Consider the following 20361-nt stretch of genomic DNA (forward strand, 5'->3'; position numbering starts at 1 on the left):
TTTATGTATAAATCTGGCAGCACAAGTACTTCCTATTTTTACATTTTTAAGAGATTAAAAAAATCGATAAAATTAAGGAAAACATCTGTTTTACGAGAACGTATTAAATATTTATACACACGTACAACGTCCACTGGCATATTACGCGACGCCCTGTGATGTTGCATTATGGGAAATGTAGTTTTTATGCAGAATGTAGTTCTAGTGCGCTCCAAAGTACTTTCTAGTAGTAATGGGAAGTTGGACAGGTTCTTTCGAACAGTTTATTATAATGAGACGGTTCTTGTTCCTTTTTTATTCAGAGTATAATATTTTTCCCATGTATGATGTAATAACAAAACAATTTAATAACAATAAAAGTTGAACAAGAGAAAAGAAAATGCCAGGGGGGATATAAAAATAGCAAAGACTAAAATTCAAAATAGGTTATAAAAAAATTCACCCAAACTATTTGGGGTTTTGTGAACCTGTTCAACCAGTTCATTAAAAAGATCCGACTCAATAAACGATTCCTTCACGAATCGGACATCGCTGTGTTTCACAGACGTTGACCAAACATGTGTTTAATTATTATTTTATACCAAGATTAAGTGATAACATACAAAAGTGTTGATTATAGGCAGCATATGAACTTGTAAAACTATGGAAAAAAATATATTTTAATGAAATATTTATCTATGCTGGTATAAATGCTGGTGAAAACCCAATAGTGTTGCGTCTGAAACTTTCTATGGGTGGCGCACAAGCTGATGTGTTTTCTTTAAACCTTAAAATGAAGTTATTAAAACAAAGTTAATAATTTTATACCAAAAAAATAGTAAATAAAGTAACTGTCAAACATTTATGTGAATTAAAGTGTTTATAAAGTTAAAGTTAAAGTTAAAGACACGTTAAACCCCAAAAGAATTGAACATTTAACCCTTATAGGGTCTTTGGAGTCTTTTTAGACCCCAAACTTTTTTTTTCATTACAAAAAAATAATAAACTTTGACAAAAAGTAATTTTTATTGTCATAATTGTGATTTCATAATATTTAAATATAAATCCAACTGAAAAATACTTGTGAAAAGATGACTTTCAGTCAGTCAAATAGCACATAGTGGAGCTCTGGAGCATTTACTGGTAAAAATGATAGTTTTTTTACTTTTAAAACTGCATTTTCCAAAAGATGGACAAAAATCTTACACTAAACCATGTCAAATTATCCACGTTATCCCCATGAAAAATAAAATGTAGAAATGTGGGTCTTTTATAAAGTGAATTTTACATAAAAAGCTGTTATAATTTATTTATATAAATTTAAAAAAATATGATAAATCCTCCAAAAACTGCACAAATGTGGAGTAAAAACATTATTAAAGAGAATAAAATTACATTTGTTTAAAAAAACAAAACAATTATTTTGTTACAAAATTACATTTTGTTGCCTGGGGTCTGTGGAGACCCCAAAGACCCTGAGTTTACTTCCCAAACGAAGACCGCACAAGGGTTAAGCAGTTAAATATTCTCCCACATGAATCTCTGGCACTGTTTCACATCTCTTATCATTGAGCTGACGCGTCTGATGGTCTGATGACAAAACTTCCAACTCATCTAGACTTCGAGGAGTGGGCGGGGCCAACGCAATACTCGAATCCTATTGGCTGAGGCAAGGGCAGCAGGAGCAGTAAGCGCTGGGCAGCCAGAGCAACAGCAGCATACGCAGACGGGAACCAGTCAGGCAGCGAGCGCTTCTCAACGGGGGGTTTAAAACAGAAACGGTTTGTTCTGTACCGTGAAACACACCCCCCTTACCTTTATACAGTTGTAAACAATTAGCATTATTAGCTAGTCTTGGCCCCTGTCGTCAGTATTAGAGGAGAATAGATAAAAAAGCGAGGATGTTGGTCCCCGCGGGAAGATAATGAAGAAGCTGCGCGTGTTGTTGCTGTGCGCCGTTTTAGCTCTCCTGTGCTGGTGAGTCAAAATATTTGGTTTATTTAAGTAGTATTATAATGTATCTACCTGTTAAGCTGAGCAATAAAAATATCAATACTTTGACACCGACATTATTTACCACTCTATCTCTCATGATAGCTTCATGCTAGATGCTAACGTTAGTTGAGTAGCTTCTGAGGTAGGATGTGTTTATAAGCTTTAATGTGAGTCAAATATTGTTTTCTCTCTCATTTATTATTATGGAATTGCTTGCACTTCATTCAGAAATTTGCTGTCAGACTGTTGAAAGTAGCACTGGACCACCAGCTGTCCACTATGTATGTAAATTGAGGATGTATGGTACACAATGTACAGAAAACACTCAGCCCACCATGAATTATGAGGCTTCCCACTTCTGTATGTGAGCTCTTAATAATTTCAGTTTTTAATTTTTGTATTGTTTTTATTCAGTTTTTAGGCTTTGTTGAACAGCTAACCAATGGCTTCAGCCAATATAAATTGTTGAATTTTGTATCCAGCACTTTTTTTTTTTTTTAAATATCCATTGTCATGAATCTCAATCAATTTTTATCTGTCAGTCTCAGTATGCAGAAGCTTCATAGTCGCTGTTGTCCACTTAGATTGCATTTATTTTAAAGTAACGGGTTACTGTCCAATTGTCTGGACTGCCAGAGATTAAAATTTCTGATCACAGAAGCCAACTCTTACTTTATGTTATGATATTTCAATGCATTAAACATTCTCAAAATATGTGTATATTATGATAAATTTAGCTTTTCCTGCGCCCACTATCTCTGCCAGGCTGATGTGGCATCCACTGTGGACAGGTGGTGGATTAAGGTTCGTCAGATGTTGACTAAGCACACAGCGTGCTGACGCAGGTCGCGATACATACCTGGTGTGAGACACAAGAAACAATTACACCCTGTGCCCGCCAGCCATCCTATCGGATTGATGATTTTAATTACGGGCTGATAGGCAAACTCACTATTTTCATAACAGCTGATTATAGAGCTTGTATTACTGTCCTTTTGCACAGCAGTTGATGTGTTAGAATTGTGAGCTGAAAAGATGTTTGCTTCTCTTACCTACAATGTAACCTTTTCAATATAGGTATATTTTTTAAAAATGTGAGGTTGATTCATTGGATGTTTACCCGAAAAACACAGTGAGTTGCATAAGGATTGCATCACATGCACAAACTCACAGCTCAAATACCTTGTGTTGTTAATTGGCACACTTTGCTAGCTTTGGTTACTTCATTATGGTTTATTGATGTTTGCATGGTTTTCAGAAGAGAGCGACCTGGTTTGAGCTTAAAACCAATGTAAAGCAACACACAAACCTATTTTACTTTTGTAATTTGGCTTTTTTCCCAAACTGTATATTCAGCAGGAAAAAAGGTTGGCTGAAGATTCATATAATTGATCTGTTTGGGTTGTGAAAATGCCATTACATACCAAAAACGTAAGGTCTTAGCAACGTCATCCAAAAAAAGCTAGTTTAAAGATTATGAATACAAACAGCAGTTTCATTTGGAATAACGTGCACAGATGGAGCGTGCACAATAGGACCAGACACTTGCATTAAGAAAGTAAGGGAAAGTAAGAGTCTTTGGGAAGTGCAAATAATTTTAAAACACATTTCTGCTTAAAGAGGTCTTCGATTATGATTTCACTTTTTTAACTTTAGTTAGTGTTAGATCAAAATCTCAATAATAGGTAGAATATTTGTAATCCCAGTCATCAGTTAAGAAACAGGTGCCTCAACCCCTGTGATGTGTGGCAGCAGCAGCGCGAGGCCTCGGGAGAATGACCTAGCAGACACAGATAAAATGTGCATCCAATCATACGACTTAAGAATCGAACTAGTGCTGGCCGATATATCGCATGCGATTGTCACGCGCATTTCGTCAGTAAAGCCGGTTCCCTGATTGCCGCTAAATCGCCATCACCTGCTTTCAAATGGAGCGCCATTTAATAGACAGAGCCGTAGTTCACTGACAAGCTACGCAATATCGAAGGCGATTCATCTGCAATATGAACACGATATTGCGTGGCTTGTCTGTGATCTACGGTTCTGTCTATTAAATGGCGCTCCATTTGAAAGCAGGTGATGGCGATTTAGCGGCAATCAGGGAACCGGCTTTACTGACGAAATGCGCGTGACAATCTCATGCGATATATCGGTCAGCCCTAAATCAAACCTTACCATGTATGGCATTTCACGAAATATAATAACAAATAAGAAATGTATGTGCGTAAATGTGTGTGTCTTCAACATCTGGTTATGTGTGAGAGTGTCAGTGTGTCCAAGGACTACTACTTCTTGTTTTGTCTAGGTAGGTACACAATGGGAAAAATCCCAAGACACAAAAGTCAAAAAGTGAAGCCCAAGAAATAAGAAATTATTTAACAGTTAGTGTGTAATGTTGCTGTTAGAGCATAAACAACATCTGCAAAGTTATGACACTCAAAGTTCAATGCAAATAGAGATTTTCTTTTACAGAAATTGCTCTTTAAGGACTACAACAAACGGCTGGTAGAGACTACAACAAGCTTCTTCCCGGGTTGATGACATCACTAACCTTAAAATTTACATAAACCCTGCCCTGGAGAACACACAATAAAGGGAGCGAGCCCATGTTGGGCTGCTTCAGAGAAGAGGAAGAGTTGTTGTAGTAGAGTGTTGTTGTCATGCCGTCATTTTACGCCGGACTACTTCACAAACGAGAGTCAATTCAATGCTGTATTTGCACAAGTTTAACATGAAGACACATGCTAGTCGATGAGTTGAATCAACTCCACAGCAACTACATAAATTTATCCACTAACCATTCAGAAACTAGAAATTAACTAGTAACTTCTTCCTGAGTCTCTCCATCAGTGTCCGACTCCGGTTTGAACAATGTAAGGCTGAACGCCGTTACTGACAATCCTCATTTTGGCTGCGTGAGATTCTCCAGCTTTGTTGTTGTTGAGCAACTGAAGTGCGAGCTGTTGAAGGTCCGCCCTCTTCTGGAAAGGGGGCTGGGAGCAGCAGCTCATTTGCATTTAAAGGGACACACAAAAACAACATGTTTTTGCTCACACCCAAATAGGGGCAAAATTGACAAGCTATAATAAATGATCTGTGGGGAATTTTGAGCTGAAACTTCACAGATACATTCTGGGGACACCAGAGACTTATATTACATCTTGTAAAAGGGGCATTATAGGTCCCGTTTAAAATACGTAATAGATCTGAAAGGCCATCCATGTGTTGCTTTATATTAGCCTCGTTTTATTTTATTTTTTATTTTCAGATTTTTTTTCCTACCCTTTATCTTTTAAAAGGTGGTTCTGAATGAAAAAAAAAAAAAAATAAATAAATATATATATATATAGCTTATGATGAAAATGAAATAAGCCTGTTTCCATCCACCTATTTTTATGCACATTTTGGGAAACGCTGGATGGAAGCACCAAGACAAAAATGCAAAAATGTGAAAAATGTGCATAACAACTTAAACGCTCAACTGAGGCAAAAACATTTTATCCAGTAAGAAGACCTCCAGATAAGCTACAATGGAAACACGTTTGTAGAAAAAATCCCTCAATGCGCAACAAAAAAGCTCATAACTGGACTAACCAGCAGACCAATTTCATTGAACAGCATCTCAAATGTTGGTTTGATCATTCTGAAATGCCTGAGCCAAAGTCTGTCATCAGAATGATTTGGTACAATGACCTTCCAGAAGGGCTGTGTGATTAATTGTAATTATAATAAAATCGCAATGTGAGCATGCACGATTTCTAAACCACAGAAAGCATGATTTTTTCCACAAGCCCCCTTAGCAGCACACCTAAATCTAGCTCTGCATGAGAACAAAACAGCGGGTTTACCGTTACGACATGGAAAAAAGCACAGAAACATGGGAGGTGAATTCAGAAATCAACATCTGTAGTTTGGGATTATTTTTGATACAGGAGATATGACGTATCTCAGAGCCAGGTAATTTGCAAGACCTGTCAAACTATCATTGCAGCTAGGGCTGCACGATTAATCACAATTAATATGAAATCACACTTAAACCACATAGAAATGTTTACAGAAAACAGTTTCTTTCCAGCAACTTCCATTTTTATTACAGATGTTTTGTGCCAATTACTCAGGAAGTGACAATTTTGTTCTCTTGAACACGTTTTTTTGCAAATGTTTTATGCAATATTCCAATTTTGCACGCAAATTGAATTCGCAACTTTGGATGGAAACGTAGCTAATGAGTCAGTAGATCCAGATACAGTACTATGGCATGTGTAGAGGGGGCCAAATAGTAGATAACCCTCGTCTACTGTTGCACTAATGTTATCATCTTTCAGCGTTTAGGGCTTTAGGGTGCAGAATAGACCTCTTTTTGCATAATTACAAAAACAGTCAGAATATCCAGTTCCATTTTTTTAACCAAATAGTCCAATTCATTCATGTAAGAAATGGTTCAGCTCTTTAAATGCAAAAACTGCACCAGAAGGAAAGCTTATAACACTTTCTGATAAAAGACAGTTGGATTAAATGAATTTCCAGTTCAATCAGATTTGCTGTATTTAAACTGCATATCATGTGATCTCTCATTTGAATGATTATATATGCAGTTGTGGGTGGGTGAGCACAATGGTGTCAGTTTTCCACTTTTTCTTCAGAAAAAAGACTTGTGACAGCACTTTACATGTGTTGTTTCCTGTCCTGCTCTCTTTAGTCTGCTTCTGTCTTTATGTTGGCACATAATTGTTTTCCGTGTTTACTTCAAAGACGGCCGATGAGAAGTGAGGAGCAGTGAGGGTTAAAAAATCATAAAGAAAGAGTTTAGAAGGAATAAAGTTAAAATAGTGTGAAAAACACACAACCTAGAGTTATGGGCAGGACATGGCGCTGCTTTGGCACACATTCAGACCCACAGCCAGAGGCTCTTTTCTGCTGTTTGCCTTTTCTCTCTTCCTTATTCATTCTTTTCCTCCTCCTGTCCATTTCCTTCTTTCTTTCTTATAATAGCTGAGAATGTAGCGTTCTGTTGTGACGTCTTCCTCCACACCTCCTGCAACAAAACCAACAGGCTCATATGCAGGCCTTAAATTCTTTGTGAGACATAAACAACTATAACCTTTTATGATTGATTTCTTTTCACAGCATCTTGTAAACTCTCGAAAGTTGCATTGCAAAAATGAAAGACGTTCATGTGCTTTAAAGGGGATGAATTTAAATACTCCGCTTCTCTGAGGCTTGTTCATTACTAGTCGTGACCCATGCTTAGAGACGGTGAAATATTTGACCTGTTAAGCGTGTCCCAGTCTAAACTGCCCATCACCCACCTTGGGTTTTGAGAGTGGGCTCCAGGTTGCCTTGGAAACACCACCCCTTGGTCATTGGGTTCATCTTCTCACTTGGCCTTGAGATTGTACAAAGCACACTTGTGCTTTGTCATGGTGCAAATGAGAAAAAAAAATGTGTTGAATTCATATCATCATGTAACTTCCTTTTCGTAAACAACACAGGTGTGATATGAAACCCATTTTTTTTCTTTTAATTGTGTGGTTAAAAGATTAAAAAAAGAGAATTTAATTACTAAAACAGCTCTGAAGCTGACATGCTAAGCATTTTTAGATGCCTCCTTTTGATTTTTCTGAATGTGAGCACTGCAGCTCTTATGTAATTCGCATGGATAAAAACAAACCCTTCTTGGCCCCCTTTGTTGACGCTGACATAGCATGGCCATAGGGGAGGGGCCCATGTTCCCTATATGACTGAGTACACAGTGTGCAGTGATGTCAAAACTGCAGAAAGACAGGAAAACGCAGCCACATCCACACGAAGCCAGAGCTTCCCCTATCCAATCTTTTTTTTTTTTCCCTCGCAAAACCACTGAAACTGACTCAAAATGATGTAGTATACATGCCAGACCAGTATGTGGTGATGTAATTCTGCCACAGAGATACACTAAAAAACGGAGAAGTACACAACAACAAGAAGACGAAGATGACGTAGCTGTGTCTGACTAGGGTTAAGACGTGGAGTGATGACATTATCGTTTCACAAAATATACGGATTGGCTGTACACATGAAAATGCAAGGGTGTCGTTTGCAGATTCATCCACTCTGGGACCCGGTTTCAGGCTCCCAAAACGCCGGCTCCGTCTAGACGAAATGCCGTATAAATTATGTATACAGGCTGATCGGACGCAGACCGTTATCGGCCGATAATCACGTTCTACGGCTCAATCGGGAGTCACTAAAATAGACAGATCTCATGATGACGTCAGACTTTAGCGCTGTGGTCATGTCATCACCAGTGTGAAGTTATTGCACGGTCTCAAGAAACAATGTGTTTTTAAGCCATGCGATTTAAGTGATTTGAAACCACTCACGTGGATTAAGCAGTGAAGCAGTGCTCATTCGACATGTTTTGCAGTCAACACACACACCGGGTATATGTTTTGAATGAAAAGAGGAAGAGACTCTCTCCCCAAAATGCAGAAAAGCTCAAATTTCTAAAGGGAATCCTGCCTTACCTACTTAAGTAGGACGTGGGAAGGATTGACTCAAAGCACTTGCTGAATAATATTCCTGATCATTTCTGCATCAGACTACTCATTTTGTTCATTAATGAGTTGCAGTGTTTCTATTTGTTTTTGTCCTCAGTCACATATTGGACCATGTTTAATTACACCTTATGGGTTGTAATTATGTTCAGCTTGAAATTAAGTCTTGCAGGCTCTTTAATAAGCCAGAGTATCCTAATGTGGATAGTGTTTTGCATAAGCCCTGTTTTTTAAAGGCCTATTAAAACGTTAATTTTGAAATTAATTGTTGTGCTTATTTATTTGATTCTCAATCAAAATCTGTAGCATTAATAAATAAATCTGTGGTTTTACTCATTTGGGAAAAAACCCTGGCATTTAACAGAGAGCTTAATTATTACTTAAAAAAAAAAAAGATAAAAAAAATCGGTATCGGCTGCAAAAATCCTGACCGGAGTGTCCCCCAATTTATCATTCAACTGCTGCTTAAAACATGGGAATGTCGTTATATGGCATGTCAACCTTTCCTCTATAGCGAACAGTTGTTCACACTTCACAGCATGTAAGTGTGGAATGACATTTCAACTTGCCCTATGTGTTGGCTTAACTTGGCTGTACTGAGTGCTGAAGTGATGTCGTATTTTTGTAGCTCAACCTGGAAGTAGCAGCATCCTGGTTCCCTTTGACACAAATCCAATAGTTTTTTTTTCCATTAACTTTTGGGTTATTGTAAAAAATAAGCTGAAGTAAAAAGCTAAATGTAGGTTATAAACGAACCACGTCATGGTCACATGACTTCACCATCACTAAGCTTGACAACTCTTTCAGTCTTTAGTTTATTTCAAAAACATTTTCTTGGAAATTTGAGTTGGAATAGTTAACAATAGCGAGATTATAAATCCAATGTAAAACCGGACTAGTTTGTAGATGACTTTTCCTGTTTGGCGTGATGCCATTTAATGCCCTCAACATCCTCTTCAGTCCCATTTAGTAACTAACCAAATTTATTCTGATATTTAACCAAAAACCCATTCAAATAACCCATTGACTTTGGGATGTTGGGACCGGAGGTGCAAAAACGTCCATTTATTTCAAGTTTTTGGCCTACAAAAATATGTCATCCCCTCAGCACTCTTATTTATTTGCATGCTCATTTCTTCTATTTTTACTTTTACCTTTTGTTGTTACAATTTACACTTAATATTTATTATAGTACTTATGGTCTTAATTATGGTCATAATATTTAATATTAAAGAGAATTCACCCCAAAACATGCATCTGGTCGTCTGGCAGAAGCTAGTTATTGTAGTTTATAAAGTTTTAAATATATTTTTCTTAGAAAAACCCATCGCTTCGCTTCAGAAGGACTTTATTAACCCCCTGGAGCCGTATGGATTATATTTATGCTGGATGGATGCATTTTTCGAGGGGCTTTAAAACAGGCCTCCATTCACTACCATTATAAAGCTTGGAAGAGCCAGGATATTTTTAAATAAATCTCCGGATTGGGTTTTGTTTGAGAGAAGATAGTCATATACACCTAGGATGGCTTGTGGGTGAGTAAATCATAAGATAATTTTCATTTTTGGGCGAACTATCCCTTTAATGCATCGCTACGATGTTGCCATAATATTCTAATAATTATACATCACATTATAAGGTGATGTTTAACCTTTTATGTTTGACACCCCTGCTTTAGCCGCTCTGCATGATGCAGGAAATGTAGAGAAAGGAAAGTCAGCTTTACACTTAGAGATATGTGTAGGTGTTTGGTGTTAGTCTTACACTTCTAATCACAGATGGTGTGATGATATCAAGTGCCATGCGTGTCCTCCATAATAATGTTAATTTTGCAGCTTATGTGAGTCTTTTTCGTACCTTTTAGATAGTTTCTCATTGTTGCAGCTGGATCTGCTTGGCACATATAGCAGCAGGAGGCTGGTAATTATTTAGAGGGATAATTCTTTCAGCCTGAGCCCTGAGTAGTAAGCGATGACGTTATGTAATAGAGTATTAGATAAGAAGGATTGAATTAGGAAGGCAGCCAGTCTGCCAGCCCCTGTGCTTTGTTTGCTGGTCTGTCATGTTCTTGTGTCTGCTATTGTATAGAGCAATAGCTTCATAGATTTAATGCCAGTAACATTGTATAATCGTAGAGTATAGGTAGGATGTGAAATCACTGATCCATGCATATCAAATATTTGCTTTTATTGTGTATGGATGGATGTTTTTAAAGTAAAATTATTTGTTTCTCACCCAACCGGTTCCTATTATGTACCCTGAAGACAAAGTTTGTTCACTCAAGAACCACAGCACTGCATGTTGTAACAGTTAACACATCTTAGTATTGAGTTTTTCAGCTTTCAGTTCATGTGATTCTACTGATTTAAATAAGTCAACAAGTAAGTCAACACAAACATCCCCTTGAAAGCTGCGATGAAACGGAATGGCAACAGATCTTTTCTTTTATATTGTTGTGGCGTCCATCCGAGTGTAATGGACTATCGAAAAAGGAAAAAATTATAGGACAGGGGTTAACCTTCTTCTTATGTTAATGAAGTATTCTAAATGGGCGTCTGCAAAAAACACACCCAAATCATTTTCATATAAGCGCTTTCCACACAACATTCCATTACTGTGCCATCCTCAAAACCATTTTAAACACAATAAAGCTTTATAGATCCAGATTACAGACCTCTCAGTAGCCTATTTAGTATACTTTTTAGTACGAAAGTTGTTAGTGAATCATTATTTGTTTCATTGAATCATTATTCTCACAAATTTGTGAGTGCAAAATGCCATGATTATGTATATTATGTGAAGTCATTAATAGTTATTCATATATGGGTCATGGGATTCTGTAATATTTCAACTTTGATTTTGTATTGTTTAAACTACATATAATTAATTTTCTAAATACCCCACATCATTAGGCACTAGAGGTGTGACGAGATCTCGTGGCACGAGATCTCGCGAGACTAAACTGTGACGAGATTTCTCGTCGAGGCGAAAAGTAGTCTTGTGATGTTGCCATGACAGAGTGTTAGGATGATTAGGAAAGAATATGCCACCGCTACGTTTACATTATGCCTCCACTGTCGTTTTGCTTTGTATTTAAAAAAAAAACAAAAAAAAACCATTTAATACAGTCGGATAACGGTCGCCGCTGCTCCATATTTACAGAGTACGCGCGACCGTTGAAAGTGAAAGTAAATGCGAGCGCGCATTCAAACGTGATTTCAATTCCCCGCGTTTGACAGCGGCTCCCGATGAATACAGTACAAATCATGTACAGTAAGGTCTGAAGAGACTGAAATCATACAGAAGAGAAGTCAGTCAGTTGAGTTAGTAGCAAAACCTTTTACAGTACTTGAGTATTGTTGTCTTTTACTGCAGATGATAATTCAGTCTCATAAAGTAGAACTGAAATGACATTCATTACAAGATGATTAGTTAAAATATTTCACATACACCTGCAGAATATTTTTTCTAGTCATGTATTTCGCCATCTTGTCTCGTCTCGTGAACTCAATCTCGAGTCTCGTCTCGTCTCGTGAGATACCGGTCTCGTCACACCCCTATTAGGCACATATCAAACCTCCAACAAATCATATTTTTCCACCTCAGGCATTAAAGACTTTTTATTATTTTCAGATTGAAACATCTTTTATTCTCAACCCCGAAACTTGCTATAAAACAAACATCTACTGTACCTACTGCTCATGTGTCCCTCATAATAATTTAATAACCACAAATGTAACATTTATGATCGTTTTCACATTTTTATGGGACTGAAGTTAAAAATAAACAAATTGTGTTTCTCCGGTCTCTTTATTTTTGTAAAAAATATTTTCAATTTAGATCAACAAGAAATGCCTTCATTTTTAATCGTCTTCCCTATTTTTTTCCATAAGAGTAGTTGACAATAGTGTGACTGAGAGACTTTGAAGGGGAGACATTGCCTTCAATTTTATATTTTTTTTAATTTTGTCTCATATTGTGCCATTTTTTTTTTTCTCTGGGTCAACAGATCTGCATGCAAAACAGTCTTTCTGCTGCTGACGTGGCTGCCATTTCTGACATAGCATGCTTGTCAAAAATTTAAGTGCACACATTATGTCAAATATTCTATTTTTAATGAAATTATGAGTTGTCATGATTTTATTAGGTATATCTTTACTGAAATCATGACTTTATTATTATTATTATTATTATTATTAAAATTATTCATAAATGAAGCAAAAAACCCAACCCTTTCACAAATTTTTGCTCAAAATGGCCACTGTTGCTCTTTGCAGTGTACGGGAGTAGTCTGTATATTTATTTTATGATAAAAATGATTAAAATGCAATAATTATTTGTATTCATTATAATGGAAATACCAAAGTATTGTGAAAAGCTTTTAACAATTCATTTTGGTGAATCACCACTTTAAAATATCTATGGGACTGAAATATTACTGAATCCCAGGAATGACCCAGCGTCAATATACAGCTTTCAAAACAGCTTCATGTTAATAAACAGGAAGATAACAACATTAAAGTTATTCTGTTATGAAACAAATTCATCTTCAGCTGTAAAGCGGCTCTAAAAAGACAATAGTGCTCATTGGTCAAAAGAGTCCAACCCAAAGTCTCTGTGAAATTCTGGCTCGAGTCTCTTCTTTAGTGTAAGTCTATACACTAATACAGGACTGTAAGGTTGATTTGGGAGCCCGCAGTAGAGTTCGCTCCACGAGGGGCCTCATTTCCTCACACACAGACAACCGAGCAGTCATGCTTGCAGTGTGGGGGGGTATATATACATGTACAAGTTAAAAAGCCATTTGTGCTGCCTCTTACATAAGTCCATCCCATGAGGACTGTAATGGTGGTCTTGTCTTTTGGGCCTAGTTGTCATATAATCCTAACTTTTTTTAGCATGTGGATGGGTAAGAAATATCTGTGTGCTGACAGCCTGACTCGGGGGTGGGGGGGGGGAGGAAGAATGACTCTGAACATGCCTCAGGCTGATATAGTGAGTGACTGGGGGTTGGTGAGTTTGGGAGGTATGCAAGGCCAAAGATCTTGTACTGTGTCGGAGGCCATGTTTTTGCAGAAAAAACTGGTATTTTATTTTTAGATTTGGATTTCTTATCTTTGTCCTTTTTGTCTCGCTTGTCTGGTATTTCACAGGAACAACGTTTTCTGATTCTTGAAGAATTTCAAGAGAAAAGTGCAGTGTCACAGCATGTAATGTGAATCTATATAGCTCGCAGCAGTCAGAGGTATTCCCCCCTGCACACCAGCTTCCTGTTTGAGCTGTGCCATAGGTTCTGCTTGCTTAATGACGAAGGAACCATTTATAATTAATTGTGACAACATAAGCTGTATATTGATTCAGCACATCACTTATTTAAACAGTGGAATTTGTTTTATGAAACCTAAATTGCCATTGACCTGATCTTATAATCTGTGTGCTCAATATTTTTGAATGATATATTCACCCTTTTCTACTCCGGTTCTGTTATCGGTTCTACAAATGCCTTCATTTGCTGGGTCTCTAAAAAAGGCATCCAACATTTCAGCAGTGTTGTGGTGAAGTTTTGTGGTACATAATTACTTAATATTCCTGAGTAAAACAACCCTGCTGTTGTAAACATGGCATATTACCTCCTGTAGGCATGCACACTATTTTCCGCTTATTGAATCTCACTTCCTTGTCTTTTTTGTGCCTTGGTTTTTAAGCAGAAGTTTGATTTTGATTAAAAAAAAATTCTGGTGAAAGAAATGAATAAATGAAGAAGAATGCCAAAATATTATGGATGTCATGGATGTATATTTGCAATTTGCCAATTTACTCTTAGAGCCATATTGAGATCCAAATATCTCTGCGATTAAACCATATAGGGCCTCATAGATATGGATACCAAAAGAAAAGTTTGTTAAAAAAATAAATTCTAAAAGGATATTAAGATATCTTCAATACTTCTTGAGTTACGGGCATGCAAATCTTTCGTCAGAAAAATATAAGAAAAAATAAGTGCCCTAGAACGTTCTTTCACAAGATGTAATATAAGTCTAAGGTGTCCCCTGAATGTGTCTGTGAAGTTTCAGCTCAAAATACCCCATAGATTTTTTTTAATTAATTTTTTTAACTGTCTATTTTGGGGCATCATTAACTATGCACCGATTCAGGCTGCGGCCCCTTTAAATCTCGCGCTCCCTGCCCTCCCGAGCTCTCGACTATAAAACAGTGCATAAACAAAGTTCACACAGCTAATATAACCCTCAAATGGATCTTTACAAGATGTTCGTCATGCATGCTGTATGCATGCATCGGATCATGTGAGTATAGTATTTATTTGGGTGTTTATATTTGATTCTGAATGAGTTTGATGAGTGCTCCGTGGCTAAAGCTAACATTACACACTGTTGGAGAGATTTATAAAGAATGAAGTTGTGTTTATGCATTATACAGACTGCAAGTGTTTAAAAATGAAAATAACGACAGTCTTGTCTCTGTGAATACAGTAAGAAACGATGGTAACTTTAACCACATTTAACAGTACATTAGCAACATGCTAACGAAACATTTATAAAGACAATTTACAAATATCACAAAAAATATCATGTAATCATGGATCATGTCAGTTATTATCGCTCCATCTGCCATTTTTCGCTATTGTCCTTGCTTGCTTACCTAGTCTGATGATTCAGCTGTGCACATCCAGACGTTAATACTGGCTGCTCTTGTGTAATGCCTTGAACATGAGCTGGCATATGCAAATATTGGGGTCATACATATTAATGATCCCGACTGTTACGTAACAGTCGGTGTTATGTTGAGATTCGCCTGTTTTTCGGAGGTCTTTTAAACAAATGAGATTTACACAAGAAGGAGGAAACAATGGAGTTTGAGACTCACTGTATGTCATTTCCATGTACTGAACTCTTGTTATTCAACTATGCCAAGGTTAATTTAAATTTTGAATCTAGGGCACCTTTAACAAAATCCAAAATTTGAACTGGTGACATTTATGAAACTTGGTTGATTTGGACTAGCTTGTTTTTATTTTTATTTATTTATTTATTTATTTATTTATTTTTGGCAAAAGACCCTTTTCATTGTGTAAAATTTATGAATGACATATTGATTCACTGGTGAAGAATGTCAGGACAAACACTCTTAATTGTTGAAGAATCCTGTATCGAATGAGGCACTGAATTAATGTGTTCGAAATCTTTGGCTCGAGAGGCTGGGAAGGAAAATTGGGTTATGCTTAATTAAACGGTGGTTTTTCAAGGACGCGGACAAACACATTTTGCTGGCACTGAGACTGGCTGTCTTTTATTTTGCCTTTACTCATTTGGTTTCTCAGTTTCAGAGCCAGTCAGCCCATTATTGTTGCTTCTCTCTCTGTCTTTGTATATCTCTTTTCTTTCTCTCTGCCTGTGTAAGCAGTTGTATTAGATCCTGTCAAGCGTAGGGGAACGTCTGAACTTGTCGCTTGGGAAACAATCGGTTGGACCAAGCCAGGCAGATGCTGTCCCCAAATCATCCCTGGAGCCATGTCAACTTTAATACCAATGTTTTCCTTCTCATCTCTGAATAAAAACCCCACACCTGCTCTGTAATTAAATGATGGGAAGAGAGAATAGAACAGGGTATTTTGGTAAGCAGAAACTATACAACAAAGGTTTTGGTTTAGTTTTTCAGATTCGAGAGAGCAGTCTCTGAGTTTGAGTAGTGATATTTTGCAGATTTAAAGTGCTCTATGTGACAAAACAACAACAAAAAGTTCTGGCAAACCAAATAGTATATGTAAAATAAATGACATATACACAATGACACATGAATGGACTGATCACATCAAATGTAGTAGTCTAGTTTGGCTTCTTCTAGGTTTACGGTGATTGTGGCAGTCTTCCATTAGCACATCCCCCACTTCTTCAAGCACAGGGCACATTGTTTCTTTCTATCCTACACATACAGACATTCTCCACCCCCTCCTCAGATTGTATTCTAGGACATTTTGTACTAAATGCAAAGAAAGCAGAAAAAACAGCCCTTAATGTCCAATCTGACTGTTGAAAGGTTAAACGCATATGTTTACATTACATATATACACCTATAGATTTGCTGAAAGGACATAAAAAGTCAGTGAGTGGTTAGCTTTGTGCATTCGTTAGAGATTGCATGTTCAGTCTCTAAGTGATCTAAATGTTTAATGCCTCTATGTTGGTTTGCAGAGCTGTTAGCAGTAGCGGGCAACTCACACATTATTTTGTCCTGCAAAATTCTGAGAAACGTCAGTCTTTTTTTCCCTCACAACTGGACATTATAACACGCAACTGCGAGTTTATATCTCACAATTCTAAGAAAAAAGTCAGAATTGTGAGATATAAACACAATTCCGAGTTAAGTCAGAATTGTGATGTAAATTCTGACTTTTTCTTGCAATTGCAAGTTTATTTCACGCAATTCTGACTTTATATCACACAATTCTGAGGAAAAAAAGTCAGAATTGTGAGAAGTTGCAATTACCTTTTTTATTTTTATTTCATTGTGGAAACAAGCGTCCTACTCTTGACAGGTTTGGTTTGGTTAAAACCAACTCTGATGTGATTGCTCTGTTATAAATAGTGCATTCTCTTTTAAGAGCACACATTTTCTTGCTGCATACTGACTGTAAAAGGAACTTTGTAAAAGAATATGATGATAAACTGAATGTACATCTAAAAAAAATTGTACTCTAATCTCTTTTATTTATACAATTTATAATTTATAAAAAATATTCAATATTTATGTGGTCAAATATGCATTTGAACAAAAACATCATAATAGGCTGTGTCCCAAATGATATCCTAAACCCTTGTGAGACCCCAAGTGTAATTTGAAGTGTGCTATTTCGGACAGGGCCAAATATTCTGATCACATGCTCGCATTTGTATGGCCTGTATGCCTATGGTAAGTCTAATGTCAACTCGTTGAGCTCTAGTTTTGAGTTTCCTCCATCCTTAAAATGCAGATCCTGTGTGCTGATTAGGGATGTGGCAGGACAAAAAGGTTAAATGATGTCGGTGATGGATTGTCTTCTGTTAAAACAAATATTCGCAGTTCCAGACAAAGTGCTTTTCCTTCATTGTGAATGTGAATTTTTTTTTTTTTTTTTTCGATAAGCAAACAAGGGTCAAAATAACTCTTCACCAAAACAGGTAGAGGTAAAAAGGCACGATGTTCAGGTTTCTTTGTCATTGTCATGCCATTGTTGATGGGCTTATTTTGAATCTTGTTTGGAGATGGGATTTGGATACTGTGCTCCTGCTGTTGTCACACCATACTTATGGCATCAACTAAGGCTTCATCTCTTAGAAAACAAGGTTAGCATGCAAACCTATAAGCCTATAGGCTGCACTGCAGCCCTGCCCAATCTGTTTTAGGAGACTGATAATCATTGTTGACTGTTTCTGCTGTGCTGACTCAGCTGCCCTGAGCATTGCCTGTTGAGGAAGTCAGGCATTGCATTTCAATCCATGGCTTCAGCGTTCTGAAGCATCTGTTATTATCACCTCTAATATCCTCATCATTTTTTTTTTAAGTTGGGCTAAGCAGATTTTGATTTGTAAAACATTTCTTTGTTGTGAATTGTTCTTGTCACGTGAGTGGTAGACGTGATGCTGCAGTGTCTGTAAATGCGTGATGAGATCCAGTGCTTTTTATCCGGGCCTGAATAAGCCTGCGCTCTGCGTGACGTGTCCGCTGCCACTTTCAGATCGCATTAGCTGCATGAACGGCTAAAACTTGTGATTCACTCTGGCCTCTGGAAGCTTCAGCCTCATTTCACTAAATGCGCCTCTCAATTTAATGAACGGCACCCTCAGACTCCCACAATCCTTGCAATCTCCCACGACGGCCCACAGGTGGTTGTTATATGCAACCGCAACTGGTAACTAATAACCAGGGTTGAGTATGTCTGGTTATATTCAGTATGCAATTCGATTTCTTCCTTTGTGTCTACTCTGTGGATGCATAATATATCAGTATCATATGTGTTATTGTCCTAAAACCTGTTTAATTGATTCCAACATATACATCAAACAGCATGTCAGACGTTATCATAAGCTCAAACACGAGGCTCCGAAGCCTCTGGGATTTTAATAGCAGCAGATGCATTACATAGCACTAATGTTTGTGGATTGATAGCTTGACTCATGACTTCACTAAAGTACAGTTCCATTCAGCTTCATTCTGTGGTGTCGAGTGAGAAGTTGAGAGATTATGTTATAATGCATGGGATTTAATTTTAAAGTTTTTCATTGACTTCATTTCAAGCCCTGTCAGCTCAAGAGGGCTCAGGCATCTTCCGCTCTGACATTTGCTCTGTGGCAGAATGTTTTTGTCTAGCCACAGCATTGGCCTACTTTTTGAGAGAGCTCTGGCTTTGTGCCCTACAATCCTGTTCTTCTGTTCCTCCCCCAGCCACGTCGCTCTGTGCACATCTGAATCTGTTGAGTCTCTGATTTCCCTCCCCGCAGTTCATATATTATTTATCAGTTCATCATTTAGCATTGTTTAGACCGTCCCCTCATTTAAAAGAGACTGTGTTTGCACTGTTTAAATGAAAAATCTCTGGCTGTGGTTTACCATCACGTTCCTGTTACTATCCTGCTGGTTCTTCCTGCCAGAGGTTTTTTTTTTTCTGGTCCTCTTTTTATTCTGGACCGAGTTTATGTAGCAGAGCACGCTGCAAGAATTAGCATTTGTAGTGACATTTAGTGTCTAGTCACCGTTTGTTCACTCTGTGAAGCAGATGCTGTTTAAACTTTTTCTTTTTTCCTATTTAATGTGCCAGATGCTCCGTTCCAGTGCCACATAGGCAAGTCAAAGTCCACTCAACGAATGCAAAACAAACAGGTCTAGATTTATCTTCCTGAAGAGTTTTGCTCATTAATGAAGCAAGCATCTGTTTGTATACAGTTTGCATGAAAAATAACCTTTGAAACTCTCCTGGTGATGTGAACAGGTGATGGTCACCAGTCATAAATATGTCATAGTTTTGACCGATATGTGGAAACCAATATGCATTCGTATCATGTAGGTTATTGATAAATATTTGTTTAAAATTTCACTTTAAAACACTTTTGGATTCTCCATCCCACTTTTCAGCCAAGATTCACTTAAAGGATTAGTTCACTTTAAAAAGATAATTAAGATTTACTCACCCTTAAGCCGTCCTAGGTGTATATGACTTTCGTCTTTCTGATGAACACAATCGGAGATCTTTTAATAAATATCCTGACGCATCCAAGCTTTATAATAGCAGTGAACGTGACCGAGTATGAAGCTCAAGAAAATGCATCCATCCATCATAAACGTACTCCACACACAGCTCTGGGGGGGTTACGCTTTTTTCATAAGTTGAATAAAGAAGGCGGTCTGCCAGAGGCTAGATGTTTTACTTTATAACTTGTTAAATATAGAATTTTTTCTTTCATTGCTTTTCTTCAGAAGGCCTTTATTAACCCCCCGGAGCCATGTGGAGTATGTTTATGATGGATGGATGCATTTTCTTGAGCTTCATATTCGTTGGTCCCATTCAGTGCCATTATAACGCTCGAATGCGTCAGGATATTTATTAATATAACTCCGATTGTGTTCATCAGAAAGAAGAAAGTCATATACACCTAGGATGGCTTGAGAGTGATTAAAGCTTGGGATAATTTTCATTTTAAAGTGAATTAATCCTCTAATCAATTAATCATTTCCCAAAAGTATAGTTGGACCACTATGGCAAGGCAAGGCAATTTTATTTGTATAGCACATTTCATACACAATGGTAATTCAAAGTGCTACATAAAGAAGAACTAAATACATAAGAATAAAAATGGAA

At 37.3% G+C, this 20361-nt stretch overlaps 1 protein-coding gene across 5 annotated transcripts in view; it reads left to right on the forward strand.

Moving 5' to 3' along the window:
• Positions 1 to 1663: 1663 nt before the first annotated feature.
• Positions 1664 to 20361, forward strand: part of suco (SUN domain containing ossification factor) — a 69282-nt gene continuing 50584 nt past the window's right edge. For 4 of the 5 annotated variants that reach the window (XM_048208595.1, XM_048208597.1, XM_048208598.1 and 1 more), the window contains exon 1: positions 1664 to 1956. In XM_048208595.1, the coding sequence (XP_048064552.1) occupies positions 1904 to 1956 (53 nt within the window). In that variant the 5' untranslated portion in view covers positions 1664 to 1903. The remainder of the gene's footprint in view (positions 1957 to 20361) is intronic. The other variant, XM_048208596.1, reaches the window with a different exon arrangement.

The sequence above is a fragment of the Megalobrama amblycephala genome, linkage group LG11 (assembly GCF_018812025.1).
Source record: "Megalobrama amblycephala isolate DHTTF-2021 linkage group LG11, ASM1881202v1, whole genome shotgun sequence".
Lineage (NCBI taxonomy): Eukaryota > Metazoa > Chordata > Actinopteri > Cypriniformes > Xenocyprididae > Megalobrama > Megalobrama amblycephala.